General features: G+C 41.5%; 1 protein-coding gene across 1 annotated transcript in view; it reads right to left on the bottom strand.

Moving 5' to 3' along the window:
• Positions 1–20363, bottom strand: part of LOC132404990 (interleukin-11 receptor subunit alpha-like) — a 108534-nt gene that overhangs the window by 31744 nt on the left and 56427 nt on the right. The window contains exons 4-5 of the mRNA XM_059989649.1: positions 17009–17175; positions 13402–13516 (exon numbers count right to left, since the gene is read on the bottom strand). Of these exons, the coding sequence (XP_059845632.1) occupies positions 13402–13516; positions 17009–17175 (282 nt within the window). The remainder of the gene's footprint in view (positions 1–13401; positions 13517–17008; positions 17176–20363) is intronic.

Genomic DNA, 20363 nt, shown 5'->3' with positions numbered 1-20363 from the left:
ATTATTAGTTATGAGCAATAACTGCTTAGGAACAATGGTATCTGAAGGTTGTTTTAACTGGGGGAGGCTGTTGGGATAAGCTCCCTCTACCTATTTAATGCTCCAGCAGCATGCTTCTCAAAGTTCAAAGTACATTTATTATCAAAGTATGCATACATTGTACAACCTTGAGATTGGTCTCCTAACTGTCAGCAACAGAACAAGAAACCCAAAAGAGCCCAATCAAATAAAAAAGACCATCAAACACCCAATGTGCAGAAAGAGAAAAGAGCAAATTGTGTATACAATAAAAGTAAGCAAATACCATTCAAATAAAAGTGAGTCCATATACAAAGCCTGGAGCAGCCAGAGCAGGCCTCGGCCACAGCCTCAGCCTAGCACCAAGTAAACATCACAGGATTCGAAGACATGAAGCCGAGGACAGGCAATAGTCTCTGCCTCAGTTCAGTCTCAAACAGCCTCTGACAACCAAGTCCAGCTCTTGGCCTTCACATGTGGCTTAGCTACTAAGCCTGGCGGAATCAATTCTACTGATGGGAGAAGGGGCACAGATGAGTTTCTGGTACCTTAAAACCAGTCACTTTGGGCAGATGGGACTTGTCAGTCATGGTTGACGACTCATCTAGGAGAAGGAAAACTCTCATCTCAAACCTTTTCCACTCACGGGGAAGGCTTTGGGAGTAAACCCCGAGGAAAATCCGGAGCTGGAGTCCCTAAAGCAGTACCACTTTGAGTTCAACTCTCACTGGGAACTTCCGGGATGCTGCCGGTGCTAAACTGTATCAGTCTCTGCTGTTCCTTTGGATTCATCAGCTGCGTGGAGAAGGGGAGCTTGCTGCATGGCCAACAGCTTGCTCTCCATATTGTATTGCCATGGCTTGCTATTCACATATTCAGCTGGAACACAACAGCCATGGTCGAACCCAACCTACAGAGATCCTCCAACAACGAATCACAGCCATTAGAAGTGACAAACATTGTGTTCATTGGATAAATCTGTGAAGTTCAATAACCACTGCAGCTACTCTGAGCTCAGATTGCACCACAGAGGCAAAGAAAGACATACAAATCTGTATGTAGATCATTTTGAATAGACTTCGAAGCCATGAACACTATCTCACTATTTTCTTTATTTCTGTTTTTGCACTATTTATTTAACTGTTTAATACCTATACTTACTGTAATTCACATTCTCTCTTTATTGCACTGCAAAGTTAACAAATTCCACAACGTCTGCTGGTGATTGTACACCTGATTCTGGTTTGATCGGAGGACGTCTTCAAAATCCACTGCCTCAAGAAGACACCAACCAACGTTAAGGACCATCACCATCTGGAAAATGCCCTCTCCTCATCACTACCAGGAGCCTCAAGACCAACTGATGCACCATCAATAACTCACACTGAGACGTAAGGCGAGATATCGGCTTTTATTGACTGGAAGAAGGAACCAGGAGCGAGTGTCCATCATACTATGTCCTGGAGACTGAGGCCGAGCGTCAGGCCTCAGATCGCCTTTATACAGGGGCCTGTGGGAGGAGCCACAGGAGCAGTCAGCAAGGGGCGTGTCCAGACAGGCACATAGTTCACCACACCAACGTAGCACACTTTAGGAACAGCTTCTTCCCCTCTGCCATCAGATTTCTGCATGGTCCATGAACACATCCTCATTAATCCTCTTTTACACTATTTTAGTAAATAATTTGTAATAAATATATACCCTTTATTACAAATTACAATAAATTGCACATTTAGACAGAGAGGTAATGTAAAGATTTTTACTCCTCGAGTATATGAAGGATGTAAGTAATAAAGTCAATTGAAGTCAATTTTTGTAATTTATAGTAAATTTCATGCCTTGTACTTCATTGCTGCCGCAAAAGAACAAACTTCATGATATACTGTATGTTAGTGATAACGAAACTGATTCTAGAAATCAAACTGAGAAATTTTTGAGTTGTTAGGTAATATGAAGTAGCAGAAATAGACCAGTTATATCAGCAACACTCAAGATGTAAACACCTGAGTGGAACAGAAGACAGCAATGACAATTTTATGAGCCTGTTTCCAATGATAAGTAATTACAGCAGAAAAGAACATCAGTGTGGTTCAACATACACACCACCCGCAGGAGAAATTGTGGTGATTCCAATGTCAAGTGCAAGTCTCATGAGCTTAAGCAGTACTGAAAGCAGACCTGGCAAGACGCACTGTTACTATGGGAATTATTCAGCAAATCTAAACAGTGGCAGACAAATTGCCCTCAATAGAAGGAAAACATTTACAGTAGATATGAAGGTGGTGGCTACAGGATTCGTACACAAAGATAATGACAACCCACAGAGCTAGGGCTTTTCTCTTTGGAGTGAAGGAGGATGACAGGCCACTTGATGGAAGTGTATAAGATTAGGAGGGTTATAAATAGAGCAAACAATCAGTGCCCTTTTCGCAGGGTGGCAATGGCCAACAGCAGAGTACATCCTTTTACTCTGAGTGGAGGAAAGTTTAGGAGAGGCGTCAGAGGTAGAATTTTTTTAAATGAAGTGTTAAGTGCCTGGAACGCACTGCTAGGTGTGGTGATTATGGCAGATAGATCGGGAACATTTTACAGATGCTTTGATAGGCACATGGATGAAAGAAGTGGGCTATGTAGGAGGGAGGAGTTAAGATTTATCATGAGGTAGGTAGATTGGTTCGTAAAGAATGTTTTCGGGCATATTGGCCTTCATAAATCAAAGTGTTAAGTACAGGAGATGGGATGTTATGATGAAATTATACAAGGCATTAATGAGGTCTAATTTGGAGTATTGAGTGCAGTTTTGGTCACATATCTAAAGGAAAGATGTAAACAAGGTTGGAAGAGTACAGAGAAAGTTTACAAGGATGTTGCCAGGTCCAGCACAAAGGTCCAATTTACTGACAGAAAAATATATACAATATACATTCTGAAATGCTTTTTTTTCCCCGCAAACATCCATGAAAAAAAAGAAAAATGCCCCAAAGAATGAATGACAGTTAAGCATGAGAACCCCAAATTCTCCCCCCCCCCCAGCTCCCTCCTCCCTCATGTAAGCGGCAGCAAGCAACGATCCTCTCCACCCCCAGCAAAAACGCTACCAAGCACAAACGCGAGCAAGGCGATAGCAAAGACACAGACCTTGCAGTTACCCCAAAGCCTATCTCAGTTCATCCAGCATTTGATGAACCACAGGTTCTCTCTCTCCCTAATAAGGGAGAGGGAGGTGTCCCTCATTTTCACAGTGAGCAGCACACATAACAACAACCTGCTGGCTTACGATGATAAAAAAGGTGAACCCGAGTTATAAAGGAGGATTAAACAGGTTAGGACTTTATTCTTTGGAACATAGTGAGGCAATTTGATAGAGATATACAAAATTATGATGGATATAAACAGGGTAAATGCAAGCAGGCCTTTTCCACTGAAGTTGGGTGGTACTCAGAGGTCATGGGTTAAGGGTGAAAGGTTTAAGGGGAACATGAGGAGACACTTCTTCATTCAAAGCGATGTGAGTGTTGAACAAGCTGCCAGCACAAGCAGAGCATGCGAGCTCAATTTCAATGTTTAGATAGACGGATACTTTATTGATCCAAAAGGAAATTACAGCGTCACAGTAGCATTACTAGTACGCAGATGTATAATTATTATTAGAGAAGTAGAAATGACAAATTCAACAGTCTAACCGGAGGTGGGGGGGGGGGGGGGAGGTCATCACTTCCCTGGCGATAGGTTGACTCATTATACAGCCTAATGGTCATGGGTAAGAACGCCTTTATATCACCCTCTTTGAAGCAGCGCAGTTGTCTTAATCTATTATCAAAAGTGCTCCTCTGTTCAGCCAAGGTGGCAATCAGAGGGTGAGAAATATTGTCCAGAATTGCCAGGATTTTCCAGAGTTGTTTATTCTGCCTCAGCATCCAGTGTGTCCAGTTTGACTCCTATAACTGAACCAGCCTTTCTAATTTTATTGAGTTTATTGAGCCTGCTGGCATCACCCATCTTGAATAGAAGATTGTACTGGCAGCAGACTGATAGAACATGTGAAGGAGAGCTCTGCAGACTCCAAAGATCCTCCTCCTTCTCAGGAAGTAGAGGCAAATCTGACCCTTTTTGTACGCAGCCTCTGTGTTAGTGCTTCATTCAAGTCTGTCATCCCAGGTACTTGTAGATCCTCCCCATCAAGAGGAGTCTGGATAGGTACAAGGATGGTAGACATACGGAGGGCTATGGTCACACTGCAGGTTGATGGGAGTAGGCAGTTTAAATGGTTCAGCATGAACTAGATGGGCTGAAGCACCTGTTTCTGTGCTGTAACTTTTCTGTGACACTAGATGGTCAGCAGAACACTGTGGGCTGAAGGGCCTGTAATGTGCTATGCTCATAGATTTACTATTTGCCATGATTGCAGGTTATAACCTCTGGAAGGGCCAAACCACACAAAACATTACTAGGCCATTCAAGTGCAACCATATAGATTGTGAGAGACGAATAGGCACTTTGGTGTTTTCTGTTTCCAAAATTTCCTTTACAAGTGACTAGAAGTAAAAAAAATGCTATCGTCAAAACATCAAGGGCTGAAGAGCTTGTTCCTATGCCGGATGTCAGAGTACAGGAGAGGGAGCTTTGGTGCATGTTTACACAGAACTCCTTAAAGAATTGGAATCTATTAAATTCTCATAGCTCAGGTCATTTCAGTTTGAATGATTCACAAAGCAAAAGAATAAAACGTTTCTCTCTACTGCCTACCCATGAATGGGAAACCAGAAATGACTGTGGCCACGTCAGGAGCCAGGTATCTGTTTATTAGATGCCTGGATTGTACTTGTGTTGTTCGACCTCCCTCTGCGTTAAGGTAATTTGTTATGTGGGTTTGGGTGGCGGTAGACATAAATGAATGTCCACCCGTCTACCTGTATGGTGGTATAGAGAAGGCAGCGCATATTTCTTTTTTGACCACTTGCCCTTGTTAGAATTCGATTCAATTACACTCTTCTCACCCACCTTTGTTTTACATGAATTATGGACAAGTCAAATGATTTTGTTGTTGGTTGTAATAAAGGTTTAAACATATTTTTTTGACTTGGAATTCAGTTAGTTGGAAGTTCCTCATACAGTGCAAAACTCCCTCACTTAGCCTTCCAGCGACTTTTAGTTTGTTTAAGGTGGTCACTACAGCCACAGTAAAGAAGGAATTGACAAAAAAAAGTTACATAAAGTTGACAAAACTTAACCACAATACACTGACAATTTCCATTACAGGTTAAACTGCAGAGGAACTAATGAATAGAAGACTCTGAACACCACCACAATTTGGAGTGGACCGCAAGGGAGATTGACTAAAACAGAAACAACAACACTGACATCCAAAGAGGCAAGGTTAAGTCCACACGACAGTTCATGTACCGAGTCCTTCCTGAAATTCAGAGAGGAGTCAGGAAGGTGGTGGAGAACTTGAAAATTGGACAGAGGTTCTGGAAAGTACACATTAACCAAGTCTACCTTGCAAACAGTAACTGGGAAAGTAGCAAAGATACCATGACTGATGGCATTTCTAAAGTGACTCGAACTACTGTTCAAGACAAGTCAAGATGCAATGTCTCACATTGACCTTGATTAAAATTCAAGTCAGTCCAAGATGCTCCAATAGTACTTGGTGATCTACAATTGCAGGGCATCATCACAACCGTGAAGATCACAGGTTGGCCTCGTCAACAACGACAACGAGAGGAGGTGGAGATGTTGTGGAATGGTGCGAGCACAAGTTAAGTCTCCACATGGACAAGACCAAAAAGAATATTGTGGACTTTAGGAAGGTCCAGGCTGACCACTCCTCACTGCACATAAAAGGCTCCTCTGTGGAGAGAGTTCGGAGCACCAAGTTTCTGGGAGTGCACATATCGGATTATCTCACCTGGTCCCTCAGCACCACCTCTTAAAAAAAAAGCTCCCTCACTCTCCCCAAACAATTTTGGCAGGAGAGCACCACTGAGTGCATCCTGACCAGCTACATAACCGTTTGGTACAGGAATCACAAGGCATCCGACCGCAAAATCCCACTGCTGAGAGGATCATCAGGGACTCTCTTCCACCCAGTAAAGATATTTATCTGCAGCGCTACGTATGCAGGGCCTTAAGCATTGTCAATCATCTCCCTCATCCATCTCTTCAACCCTCTTCCATCAGGCAGGAGGCACCAAAGTTATTGGACAAGGATTGTTAGGATGGGAAACAGCTCCTTCCCCCAAGGCCACAAGACTGCTGAACTCCCTGTAACCACCCTGTCTCATCATGTATGAAGTGCCATGGTGTTGTACTGTTTACTTTTTAAACTTATATTTTAAATGCATCATATTATTTGTTAATTTATTTGTGGTAATACTACCTTGGGTTGTGTGTGTGAGTTATATGTACAGTGTTGTGCACCTTGCCCAGAGGAACACTGTTTCGTTTGGTGGTATACATGTATACAATTGAATGACAATGACCTGAACTTAAACTTGAAGTGTGAAAACTGTGGCTCAATTAAATTTTGCCATAAATCAGCCTGTCTAAACAAGAAAAGCAATGCAGTACACGTGCAACACACAGGCAACATTCTGTGCACCAGGCTCACCGCTCCCTGTACACCTTGTCGTAAACTGGGAGAGTCACTTCGTCAGGCACCCCTGCACCATCTGCCAAAAGCCGGACTTGGCAGTGGTCAAACATTTTAATTCTGATTCCTGTTCCAACTTGTCAGTCCATGCCCTCCTCTTGTGCCAAGATGAGGCCACTCTCAGGGTGGAGGAGCACCATCTTATTATCCATCTGGGTATCCAGCCTGATGGCATGAACATTGATTTCTCCTTCTAGTAAACTAATCACCCCTCCCCTTCCTCTATTCCCCGCTCCAACTTTCTGCTTCTTCTCACCTGCCTATTACTTCCCCAGGTTCCCCTCCTCCTTCCCTTTCTCCTATTGTTCACTCTCCTCTTCTATCAGATTCTTTCTTCTCCAGCCCTTGACCTGTCCTACTCACTTGGTTTCACCCATCACCTTCCCGCTCGCCTCCTTCCCCTACCTCCGCCTTTTTATTTTCACACCTTCCCCCTTCCTGCTCAGTCCTGAAGAAGGGTCTCGGCATGAAATGTGAACTGTTTACTCTTTTCCATAAACGCTGTGTACCTCCAGCATTTTGTGTGTGCTGCTTTGGATTTACAGCATCTGCAGACTTCCTCATATTTATGAGTTATTACTTTAAGGTTGTTTCTCTTTAATGACTGTCTGGTGACTAATCTTTGGATTGCATGAGAGTAAATAAATCACATCCATATGTGAAGCTCATAAAGTGTAAATACATGCAAAATTGCAATGGCCCACTGCAGTACATGTGGCAGTGCTGATGAACTTCAGCTCAGGGTACCGTTAGGAAGGCAAAGGAGGTCAAAACACTCTATTCCCAAATTATGCCTGTGTCCAACTCACCTTTGTGTCCAGGTACTTTAAGACCACAAGACCATAAGACATAGGAGCAGAATTAGGCCGGTCAACCCTCGAATCTGCTCCACCATTTCATCATGGCTGATCCCGGATCTACTCAACTGCATAAAACCTGCTGTAAACCTCTTCTGGACCCTCTCTACTGCTCACAATTCTCCAAATGTAGTCTGGCCAACGCCTTATAAAGCCTCAGCATTACTTCCTTACATCCAGTCGTCTCATAGTGAATGCTAAAATTGCATCTGCCTTCCTTACTACCTACACAACCTGCAAGTTAAGCTTTAGGGAATCCTGCACTAGAACTCAAGTCTCTGCTCCCCATTCAGAAAATAGTATATGCCCTTACTCTTTCTACCAAAGTGCATGACCCTACTCTTCCCTCCACTGTATTCCATCTGCCACTTCTTTGCCCATTCTCCTAACCTGTTCAAGCCCTACTGCAGATTCCCTGCTTCTTCAACAGTACCTGCTCCTCCACCTATCTAGCCAGCCTTCATTTGCTAGTCGAGACTAGATTTTGTTTACTTTTCTTAATCTGAGGTAACCTGCCTGAAAAATTGCTGGCCAACTTTTATCAATGTGCAATAGAGAGCATACTGACACATGAAATGTCAGTGTGGTACTCAATGTGGGCCAAGACACTCCAACGAGTGATTAGGATGGCTCATCACATCACTGGGACTCAAGCACTGGACTTGGAAACAATCTATAACTCTCGATGCTCGTAACATCATTAAAGACCCATCCCATCCTGGACACCATCTGTCCAAACTCCTGCCATCTGGTAGGAGATACAGAAACATCTTAGTCAAGACAGTAAAACTGAAAAACAACTTCTTCACGTTGGCTGATGTGCAGCTGAATAATGCTACACCCTGGCTTCCCAATGGACTTTGAGTGTTATGGACTATCAAAGTCATTTGTTACATGGAAACATGGGAATTTTTTTTTGTTTAAAAGCCATACTGCATGCATCGTAAATATCAGTTTTGCGCAGGCTGGCTCTTAATATTCAATTTTTGTCAAAAGCTTTAAAGCTTTTCTTAGCAATAGATATATTTGTAAAGAGTGAAAATGCCTTGGGAGTGTGGGTCATTACTAAACAGTCACTTCTGTGGGCTATTCAACACTGCTGCTCCTCACAGAAATACAGTGGTCACAAAAATTTCACTGGACCGTGGGACTGGTGCAGGCATTGACTGAGGCAAAGGGTAGTACACTTATAAAATTTTGGCAACATCCAATTAAAGTGGACCAACCCGCTTTTGCACAACTTTATGGCCTAAAGCAGCTGTTGCAGAAAAGTTTCAGGTGGGTAATATGCAAATAATCTTCTACAATTAAGACCTAGTCAGCTTTTCGACCCATTGCCCTGATGTAAAAGTCAAAATATCCAACGATTCATAATATCAATTATAATTGAGAAAGGTAGCATACTGAGGATTTGAATTATTTTACAATTCAAACAAGCTTACTGAGATCTTGGAAACTGTGCTGTAAAACCTCACTTTAGGTTTTGCCTTTAGCACATGCACTGGGCCCTACAGTTGCTGAGGTTCAGGATATACTTGGAGTCACTTCCCTCCTGTTAGCTGTTTGGCTGCTCACTGGTCATTTTATTTTGTTAAGCATTTTGGGCATGCTGTGTTGGCACTGGAATGTGTGGTAAGACTTTCATCACACCATTAGGCTGTGTTGGTTGTTAACATAAATTATGGTTTTCACTGTATGCTTCAATATACATGTGATAAATAAATGAATTGGAATCGGAATCTACTTGGGGAGCAAGAGCCTAACAGAGGTTTTTTCCCTTATGGACTCGAGTTACAGGGGAAAAAGTCAGCAAAATAAGAAATAATTATGAAATGTTTGACTTTGGTAAGTTACAGATTAAATCTTGTTTTCACAAGTGAGTCAGAAAAAAACAACTCTAATAGCATCTACTAGGACAACATTAAAGGAACAGTTTCTGACTGTCAAATTAAATACTGTGCCGTGACTCATCATCCTACATTTACTTAAAAAAAATACATAATCTATGCCTCACTGAAAATTTTGGACAAGTGTGGAGAAACATGAAATAAACATTGTTCTGGGAGTACTGCCAGCAGAGGTGGTGAAATCAGACATAATTAGTACATTTATTGAAGCATTTGGACAGGCTCTCAAATCGGAAAAACATGGAAGTTTACAGTCCTAATGCGAGCGTGTAAGATCAGTGTAGATGGGCAAAAAGATTGGCATAGATGTGATGGGCCAAGAGGCCTTGTTTCTGTGCTGCCATGAGAGTGGGTATTAGACTGTTCATGTCTCATCTCTGTTCAATTCAATTCAGAACTGAATAGGATTCAAGTTTGATATTTATTTTTATATGTTTAGTTAGTAAGTGAATGAAAGCACTTGAATCGAAGTATAGCATTACATTCAGAAATATTTCACAGCAGAAAAATTGAGCTTTTCTTTACTTGGGAATAATGCCCATACCAAACACATGAAATGAAATAATTTTTCAAGTTGCTTCTGTAGCAGTTACTTGAAAACAAACAAAGTCCGCAGGGAGACTGAGTATGGAAGTTGACACCGTATGACACACTTCCACATAACTGAGTTCCAAGTCGAAAAACTGTTTGATCTTTATTACGAAACCAGCAAAGAGAAATGATCTTATAACGATGTAACAAGAGTAATTAGTGTTCAAATTAGCATAATTAAGCATAACTAACTCAAATAAGTGTAATTAGCGAAATAAGCAATCATCAAAAAAAGATCACCCCCCAGCTCTCTCCCTCTCAATAAGACTAATACGACAAAGGGCATAAACGTAACTATACTCATTTGCTTCGACTGTGTCCCAACCCACGGAACAAATTACCCATAATAAATGCGCAACACAGAATACTAACAGTTAGAACATCAATACATGGCTCCTACAGTTCCAAAACATATTAGTACATCTAGTGATGGTGAAACCAATCAGACATTCAGAATTTTTGATTCTGAACAGCAGTGATGGATTTGGTTATATATCCTTCACAATGTGTCCACAAAAATTCACCCTAGGAACACTCAGCAGAGAGGTAGCATTGCAAAATATTCACCAATGATTTATAAACCTTACATTCTAGGAGGTAATACACTTCAAAATGCAAGAGGATTCTTGTCTGGTTATATACAATGCCCTAGATGGAACCAAAGTTGGTTTTTAAAAATCTTTTAATTTTTCTAAAGGATGCTGGCTAGGAAACTGTTTACAAATTGGAATTATTGAACCAAAAGAATTAATGTTCCTTTTCTTTTTGCACAGCAGAAAGACAAAGCTGATTAGGCCTTGGACCCAAGCCACACAAATCCGACAAGCTACAAAGTCCAATTCAGCTCACTAGAGACATTAATCTGGCACCACTTCTCAGGGAGCTCAAGACCTGGGTCCCAAATCTGAGGAGGAGCCTGGGGTAGGGCAAGCTTAGTGGTAACCTGGTAGTGTGCAGGGAGAGTTTGTGGAGACTACAGATGCAGGACTCTGGAACAACAAACAAAGCACTGGGGGACCTCCATAGATCAGGCAGTACTTATGAAGGGACAGTCAAAGTTTTGGACTGAGACCCTTCAAGGTCTCAACCCAAAATACCGACTGTCCACTTTCCTGCACAGATGTTGTCAGGCCTGATGAGTTGCTCCAGCACTGTGTGTTACACAAGTAGTAAATGGAAGAGTCAGAACTCAAATCTCTCTTGCCTGTGCCACCATTCAGTAACATCCTTTACATTCGCTGACAGTCTTGCTTTCACTTCCTAACCCTTGATTAATTAATACCATGGCAAGCTTTGCAGTCTTTCTTAAGTCTACTACTGGCATTCTAAACAGGCAATGAGATCTGACACAGACACATCTGGAGAGGATCAAACACATAATATGGCACTTGTACACTTCTAAGTCTTCAAGCAGAAATCCAGCAGTTTTGCCCCAGCCTTTATATGAAGTGACTGGCCTTGTTAAGTATACCTCTAAAGTTCTTTCTCCAGATTCTGAAGTCTTTCTGAACTGCTACAATTGTTGTGAATATGCTCAAAGGATATTTTTGGGCATACAATTCCAGAAGTGATACAAAATAAGTCATCAGACTGACCAACACCTCCATCCGTTAACCCTCCTCAGAAGCCCAACACATAAATCAGCCACTCCTCTCCTCAGCCTATACGTACCCATCACCTCCCCCGCCAAGCACTCCACACCTCTTAGCTGCTCTGACAGTCACTGTCCTACTGTGCTGTCATATGCCCTGCTGATACCTAGAAGGGATCCTCCTTCCAAGAGTCACTTTGTCAGATACTCCTGCATCTAGCATCACTTTATACACAGATAGTCTCTTGTACGTATACAAGGTAATCGCATGCATGTACAACCACACTCAATTACTTCTACATTGTGTTTCATACAATTGTTTTTATATGTACATGTGTTTTTTTTTATCTGCTGCATCAGACCCAGAGCAAGCACCATTTTGTTCGTCTGCTCATGTACTGAAGAATGACAATAAACAATCTTGAAAATCTGGACCTTGGAACATCAGGGCATCAATGATGCAAACATTTGCGTACTCTTTATCAATTACAGCTCAGTATTCATCCCATCTAAGTTGATCAATAAGCTCCAAGACCTTGACCTCAATACCTTCTTGTGAAATTGGATCCTCTATTTCCTCACTGGCAGACCCCAGTCAGTTCGGATTCATAACAGCAACTCTTCCACAACCTCCATGAGCAGAGGTGCTCCACAAGGCTGGGTGCTTAACCCCCTTCTCTATTTGCTGTACACTTATGACTGTGTGGATAACAGCAGCTCCAATGCCATATTCAAGTTTGCTGATGACACCACTACCATTGGCCAAATCAATGGAGGGAGACTGAAAAGCTAGCTGAGTGGTGCCACAACAACAACCATAACAATAACTCAATGCCAGCAAGACCAAGGAGCTGATTACTGACCTCAGGAGAAGGAAACTAGAGGACAATCAGGCAATCTTCATCAGAGGATCAGAGGTAGAGAGGGTCAGCAACTTTAAATTCCTCAGTGTTTTTACTTTGGAAGTCCTGTCCTGGGCTCAGCCCGCAAGTGCAATTATGAAGTGAGCACAGCAGTACCTCTACTTGCTTAGGAGTAGAGATTCAGCACAACATGAAAAACTTTTGACAAATTTCTATTGATGTGCACTGGAGAGCATATTGACTGGCTGCATCACAGCCTAGTATGGAAAGCCCTTAAATGGAAAATGCTACAAAAAGTAGTTGATATAGCCCAGTCTATCGCAGGTAAAGCCATCCCAAGCATTGAGCACATCTACGTGAAATGGTGCTGCAGGAAAGCAGCATCCATCATCAGGGAGCCCCACCACCAAGGCCACTCTCTCCTCTCACTGCTGCCATTAGAAAAAAAAAAGGTACAGGAGCCTCAGGATTCACACCACCAGGTTCAGGAGCAGTTATTAGCAACCATCAGGCTCTTGAACCAAACAGGATAACTTCATTCAATTTCATTTGACCCATCATTGAAATGTTCCTACAACCTATGGACTCACTTCCAAGGACTCTTCATCTCATGCCCTCAATATTTATTGTTTGTTTATTTATTCTTTCTTTTAGTATTTGCACAGGTTGTTGTCTTTTGCACACTGGTTGAGCACCCAAGTTGGTGCAGTCTTTCACTGATTCTGTTTTGGCTATTATTCTATGGATTTATTGAGTATGCCCACAAGAAAATGAATCTCAGGTTAGTATATGGTGACATATGTACTTGATAATAAATTTACTTAGAACTTTGATTATCTTGTGTGTCTTGAATGTACTTAAAAGGTGTAGATGGAAGTCAAACATTTTACAATATGCAAGTCTATGACAAAATCTTTACCTGTAGGTTGCAATGTATCTGCTGGGAAAGGACTCCTGATGACTCTTTATCCAAGAACAATAAATTCTATAAAAATTGAATGCCTTGCAGTCCACCAAAGGCTTACTTGGAGGATCTGTTAATGAAGAAGCAGAGCACAGTTCAGACGTCATTCAAAATCCTAAAAAAGTAGATGCAGTAAAGCTCTGATTCAAGGTGGCAATACTTGATCACCTGAAATGTAATTATATAAATTAAAAGCCCTGAAATAGTTATGGAAGAAAAAATAATACTAATAGTCTTGACTGAGTGACACACACAAAGTGATGAAGGAATCAGAAATTCAGTCTCCTGTCTTCAAGAGCATGGAATGTCTAGAATTGGTATATTCAAGAAAACGAATGCAGAAATTTAGTCAAATTTCAGATAGCAGAATGGAATGTGAAAAACATCCATCTAGAAATCGACAAACATTACTAGAATGAGGATACCATTCTACAACTCCAGGTTAAAAACATAATTCCCATTCCTTCCATCCTCCAGTTGGCAGATGTCACCAAAATTGGGGGATGTCGTGGACAGGGAGGATGACTTTCAACACTTGCAGGGATATCTGGATCAACTGGAAAAATGGCAGATGGAATTTAATACAGACAAGTATTGCTCTGTGGGAAAATCAACCAGGGTAGTTATTTCACAGTGAGCAGAACAGACTGCGTAGAACAGAGGAATCTGGGAATTCAGATCTACAATTCCTTGAAAGTAGCATCACAGGCAGATAGGATTGTAAAAAGAGCTACTGGCAACTTCATAAATCAATATCCTGAGTACAGGAGTTAGGATGCTATGTTGAAATTGTAAAAGACAATTTAATTGTGGTCTAATTTGAGATATTGTGTGCAGTTTTGGTCACCTAAAGGAAAGATATAAATAATATTGAAAGTGCTGAGAAAATTTACAAGGATGCTGCCAGAGTTTGACCTGAGTCATAGGGAATGGTTGAATACGTTAGGACTTTAATCCCTAGAACAGAATATTGAGGAGAGATTTGTCAGAGGTATGCAAAATTACAAGGGGTATAGACAGGGTAAATGCAAGCAGGCTTTTTCCACTGAGATTGGGTGAGACTAGAACTAGTCATGGGTTAAAAGGTGAAAAGTGAAACATTTGGGGGGAACTTCTTAATTGTGGGATTGAGTTTAGGAGCCGAGAGGTAATGTTGCAGCTATGTAGGACCCTGGTCAGACCCCGCTTGGAGAACTGTGCTCATTTCTGGTCGCCTCACTACAGGAAGGATGTGGAAACCATAGAAAGAGTGCAGAGGAGATTTGCAGGGATGTTGCCTGGATTGGGGAGCATGCCTTATGAGATTAGGTTGAGTGAATTCGGCCTTTTCTCCTTGGAGCAACGAAGGATGAGAGGTGACCTGATGGAGGTTTGTGGGATGGTGGGAGGCATTGGTCGTGTGGATGGGCGGGGACCTTTTCCCCAGGGCTAAAGTGGCTGGCACGAGAGGACACAGTTTTAAGGTGCTTGGAAGTGGGTACAGAAGAGATATCAGGGGTAAGTTTTTTTTTAATGCAGAGAGTGGTGAGTGCATGGAATGGGCTGCCGGCGACGGTGGTGGTGGTGGATACAATGGCATCTTTTAAGTGACTCTTGGTGAGCTACATGGAGCTCAGAAAAATAGGGGGCTATGGGTAGCTATAAGTAATTTCTAAGTAAGGACATGTTAGGCACGGCTTTGTGGGCCAAAAACCCTGTATTGTGCTGTAGGTTTTCTGTTTCTATGAGGGTGGTGCGAGGGTGAAATGAGCATGTGGTGCACACGGGATCAATTTCAACATTTAAGAGAAATTAGGATAGGTGCATATATTGGAGAGGCATGGAAGGATATGGTCCAGGTGCAGCTTGATGGGACTAGGCAGGTTAATGATTCAGCAAGGGTTAGATGGACCAAAAGGCCTGTTTCTGTGCTATGACTATGATTCTAATCCCCAAATTAAACTACTACTAAAATAATCCTAAATAAATTAAATTTCAATTCCATATGGAAAGTTCAACTATAACAGCCATAGTTCCTTGTACCTTTACAAATGGTATGGAATAATTTTAATTTTAGGGAGTGAGCTCAAACAGACGTGCTCTAGATGGAAATTGCAGGCTGTAAATGAAAAACCAGAGATTTTGCAGAAGCTGAAAATCCAGAACAACACATACAAAATGCTGGAGGAACAAGATACCCACACAGTCTGGCAGATTAAATAATATCAAGATCCAACCTGGCAAATACATCTTTCTGAAAATTATTTCCACAATAAGTTAAAACCCAGAAAGATTACTTTCCAATTCAATTATTTTTTCAGCAAGATCTTAATCCATGAGCTAGCACTCTGCTCTCAGCATCTTGGTTATTCCAGGACCAGAGGACACAGCCTCAGAATACAAAGGCGTCCTTTTAAAACAGAGATGAGAAGGCACTTCTTTAATCAGAGGGTGGTAAATCTGTGGAATTCATTACCAAAGACAGCTGTGGAGGCCAAGTCACTGGGTATACTTAAAGCAGAGGCTGAAGCATGCGTGTCAAAGGTTAGAGGGAGAAGGCAGTAGAATGGGGTTGAGGGGGATAATAAATCAGCCATGATGGAAAGGCAGAGCAGACTCAATGTGCCAAATGGCCTAATTCTACTCTCATGTTTATAGTCACTGTTATCTATATCACCGTAGTTTGTGGAATGGAGCCTGTACTTCACATTATGATGTGTTTCTGGGGACTCCTCTTTATGTTGCTGTTATGTACAATTTTGTTCAGGGCAGACTAGTGCTGCAGCCTGCAGAAACCAAAATCACAGCACGAGATTGAACTGAGCTGAATATGCCTGGACTCTTCCATTGTCTTTATGATTTTGTATTATTTATTCTATGTTTTTCCCTCTTTTTTTGCTGTTTGCATGATTTTTGAACATCAGGGTTTGATGTTTTCTTTAATAGGGTTCCATGGTTTTCTTTGTTTCATGGCTGTCTGTGGAAAGACAAATCTCAGTGTTATATACTACATACACTCCTCCTTCCCTTTCTCCTATTATCCACTCTTCTCTCCAATCAGTTTCTTTCTTTACCAACCTTTGACCTTTTCCACCCATCTGACTTCACCTATCACCTTCCGGCTAGCCTCCTTCTCCTCCCCCCCCCCCCCCCCACCACCGCTTAATTGAGGCATCTCCCCCTTCCCTTTCTGCCCCAAAGAAGAGCCTTGGCCCAAATGTTGACTGTTTATTCTTTGCCTGTCCTGCTGAGTCCCTCCAGCATTTTCTGTGTATTGTAATGTCTTTGAATCTACTCAAACCGTATTACTCTACTGCTGCCTGTGTAACTGCCCTGTACTCAACAATTACAGAAACAGTGGAATAAAATTGCAAAAGGAAATACAATTGCCCCAGATATTAAGTTATATTAAAGCTTTTTGTATACTTTTAGTAGTTTGTCCATAATTCCCAAAAAGCTTAAAGGTTATCAACTGCAGATAAAAACTCATGTAGTGCATTATCTGATCAGCAAATGAATTGCAACATGCACTCCGAGGTTATCGCTTCTGAAAGACATTTGAAAAATTATAAACATGACTTACATCCAAGTTTTAACACAGTCCATTGCAATATTTCTCCAGTGTCATCATGACAGCTATAGTTTCCTTCCAGGGACAAGCCTGCCATCAACAACACAAGGTTTCCATTCTGTACTTGGGTATCGTTTGTTTTGGCCATGAGGGTCCCATTAACTTTCCAATGAACACGCCTGTTGATGAAGTTAAACACTGTAAGCATAATTTAGAACATGCAATCATCTCAATAAGGGGGGAAATTATAACATTTCAGGAAGTTAAAGGCAGTCATGAAAAACATCACTTTAACTTGCCCCAGTGGCCGAGTTCCTACTAAATTTCCATACAGATGTTTACCTTTTACCACCGTAAACACCTTTCTTCACATTAACTTTGGAAACAGTTATCCCACATTAACTTCTACTTATAATATGGTCAATGACAATTATCTGGCAACTTTATTTCTTCCAGAAAACTTGCTTAGATAGTCATCTCCAACTATTGCAGCTTTTCCAGGAGGCTATGCAGGATTATCAGCTTTCTGAATTTGGAATGGCTTATCATTAACACAAGTGCAGAGCAAAACGGCTTTTGCTTGCGTGCTATCCAGAAAGATCATAACAAACACAAGTACAAAGGGGAACAAAATGCAGAATATAGTGTAATAGACACAGAGAGGGTGCAGTGCAGGTACATAAATAAAGTGCTAGGGCAACAAAGTAGATTGGGAAATCAAGAGTTCATCTTCTAACCACCGAGAGGTCGATTCATGAGTCTGATTAAACCTGGAGCAACACACACAAAATTCTGGAGGAACGCAGCAGGCCAGGCAGCATCTATGGAAAAGAGTAAACAGCTGAAATTTCGGGCCAAGACCCTTCTTCAGGACTGGAATATTGACTGTTTACTCTACCACAGATGCTGCCTGACCTGCTGAGTTCCTCCAGCATTTTGTGTGTGTTGATTTGGATTTCCAGCATCTGCAGATTTTCTCATGTTTGTGATTAAAACTGGGATAGAAGCTACTCTTGAGCCTGGTGGAACATCCACTGAGGCTTTTGTGGCTTCTACCCAATGTGTGCGACTTCAGAATGACCAGGATGAGATAGGTCCTTCATAATGTCAGTTGCTTTCCCGATTCAGCAGGAAGTGTAAATGAAGGCAATGGATCTATGTTTTCATTCAGTGTTTTTCATGGGTGAAGAGTTACTAGATCTAAAGTCTACCTTAAGTTAAAGTCAAAAAAATTATAACAGCCCTACAGAACTTGGCATCCATCACATAACCCAAGAGAAATATGGATATTTAATGGTACTATTTTAATGGCACTAACTTGACATCACTGAATCGTGGCTGAAAGATGGTTGTAGTTGGGAACTGAATGTCCAGGGTTACACATTATATCGGAGAAATTGGAAGGTAGGCAGTAGGGGTGCAATGGCTCCACTGGTAAAGAATGGCATCAAATCAGAAGAAAGATGTGATATAGGATTGGAAGATGTTGAATCCTCGTGAGTGGGAGTTAAGAAACTCCAAGGGTAAAAGGACATTGATGGCAGTTATATACAGGTCTTCCAACAGTGGCTGGGAGGTGGACAACAGGAAATAGAAAAGGCGAGTCAAAAGGGCAATGTTATGGTAATCATGGGAGATTTTAACATCCAGGTTGATTGGGAAAATCAGGTTGGTAATGGATCTCAAGAGAGTAAGTCTGGTGAATGCCTAAGAGATCGCTTTTTAGAACAGCTTGTCGTTGAGCCTACTAGGGGATCAGCTTGTTATGTAACGAACCGGAGGCGATTAGGTAGCTTAAGGGAAAAGTACCCCAAGGAACCAGTGATCACAATATGATTGTGTTCAACTTGAAATTTGATAGGGAGAAAGTAAAGTTTGATGTAGCAGTATTTCAGAGGAATAAGGAAAACTACAGTGGTATGAGAGAGGAGGTGGCCAAAGTAAATTGGAAGGAGCTTCTGGCAGGGATGACAGCAGAGCAGCAATGGCGTGCATTTCTGGGAAAAATAAGGAAGGTTCAGGACATGTGTTTTCCAAAAATGTGGCTGACAAGAGAAGTCAAAGCTATTGTAAAAGCAAAAGAAGGGGCATACAACAAAGCAAAAATTAATGGGAAGGTAGAGGATTGGGAAGTTTTTTAAAACCAACAGAGAGGAATTTTAAAAATTATTAGAAGGAAACAAATGAAATATGAAAGCAAGCTTGCAAATAATATCAAGGTGGATAGTAAAAGCTTTTTCAAGTATGTTAAAAATAAAAAGGAAATGGGGGTGGATATAGAAAATGAGGCAGGAGAAATAATAAGGGGGACACGGAGATGGCTGATGAACTAAATGAATATTTTGCATCAGTCTTCACTGCAGTATGCCTGATGTTGTAGTGTTTTAAGGAAGAGAAGTGGATGCAGTTACTGTTACAAGAGAGAAGGTGCTCAAAAAGCTGAAAGACCTAAAGGTACATAAATCACCCAGACCATAGGAACTACACCCTAAGGTTCTGAAAGAGGTAGTGTTAAGAGATTGTGGTGACATGAAAAATGATTTTTCAAAAATCATTGGACTCTGGCATGGTGCCAAAGGACTGGAAAATTGCAAATGTTACTCTTCAAGAAAGGAGAAAGGCAGCAGAAGGGAAATTATAAACCAGTTAGCCTGACCTCAGCGGTTGGGAAGGTGTTGGAGTCAATTGTTAAAGACGAGGTATTGGAGTACTTGGTGACACAGAATAGGATAGTACAGGGGAGGGCAAACTTTTTGACTTGAGGGCCACAAAGGGTTCTAAAATTTGACAGGGGGGCTGGACCAGGAGCAGATGGACGGAGTGTTTTGGTAATACACCTCATAAGAGAAAATAAAATATCATGGGATATGTAAAAAACATGTGCTTTAATTTCAATTGAAAATGAACAAATGCATTACAACAAAATATCTGTCTTTGAAGTCCCATGGTATTTAGCTATTTATTGAAATGACTTTTAAAACACTGAAAATTAAATGAATAAAATACAGCTTTTTTTAATAGTAACAGTTATTATTTTAAAGCACTGAAAATTCTGTTATCCTTCAAGATATTATCATCATCACTCTCCTCCTGACTGTCTTTATTTCAAAAACGGTAGGAGATGCAGGTCTACTTGTCCTGTTCCTTCTTATTCAATTGTCCCCTGTGCCAAAACTCAACAACGACCCGCACAATGACAAAGCAGGGAGAGCGCACCGGTATGCGGAGCTCAGTGCTCGCAAATCCCCGCAGGCGATCTCTCTTAGCCGGAATGCTGGCTAATTGTGAGCCAGTTCGGATGTGCCAGGAAATGGGTCGCCACAAGGTCACAAAGTAAAGCGCAAATGTGGAGTAATACGCTGCACCT

Source organism: Hypanus sabinus, chromosome 14, assembly GCF_030144855.1.
Source record: "Hypanus sabinus isolate sHypSab1 chromosome 14, sHypSab1.hap1, whole genome shotgun sequence".
In the NCBI taxonomy this organism is placed as follows: domain Eukaryota; kingdom Metazoa; phylum Chordata; class Chondrichthyes; order Myliobatiformes; family Dasyatidae; genus Hypanus; species Hypanus sabinus.
Note: the sequence above shows the minus strand (reverse complement) of the source record. Positions and strands in the feature narration are given on the sequence as shown.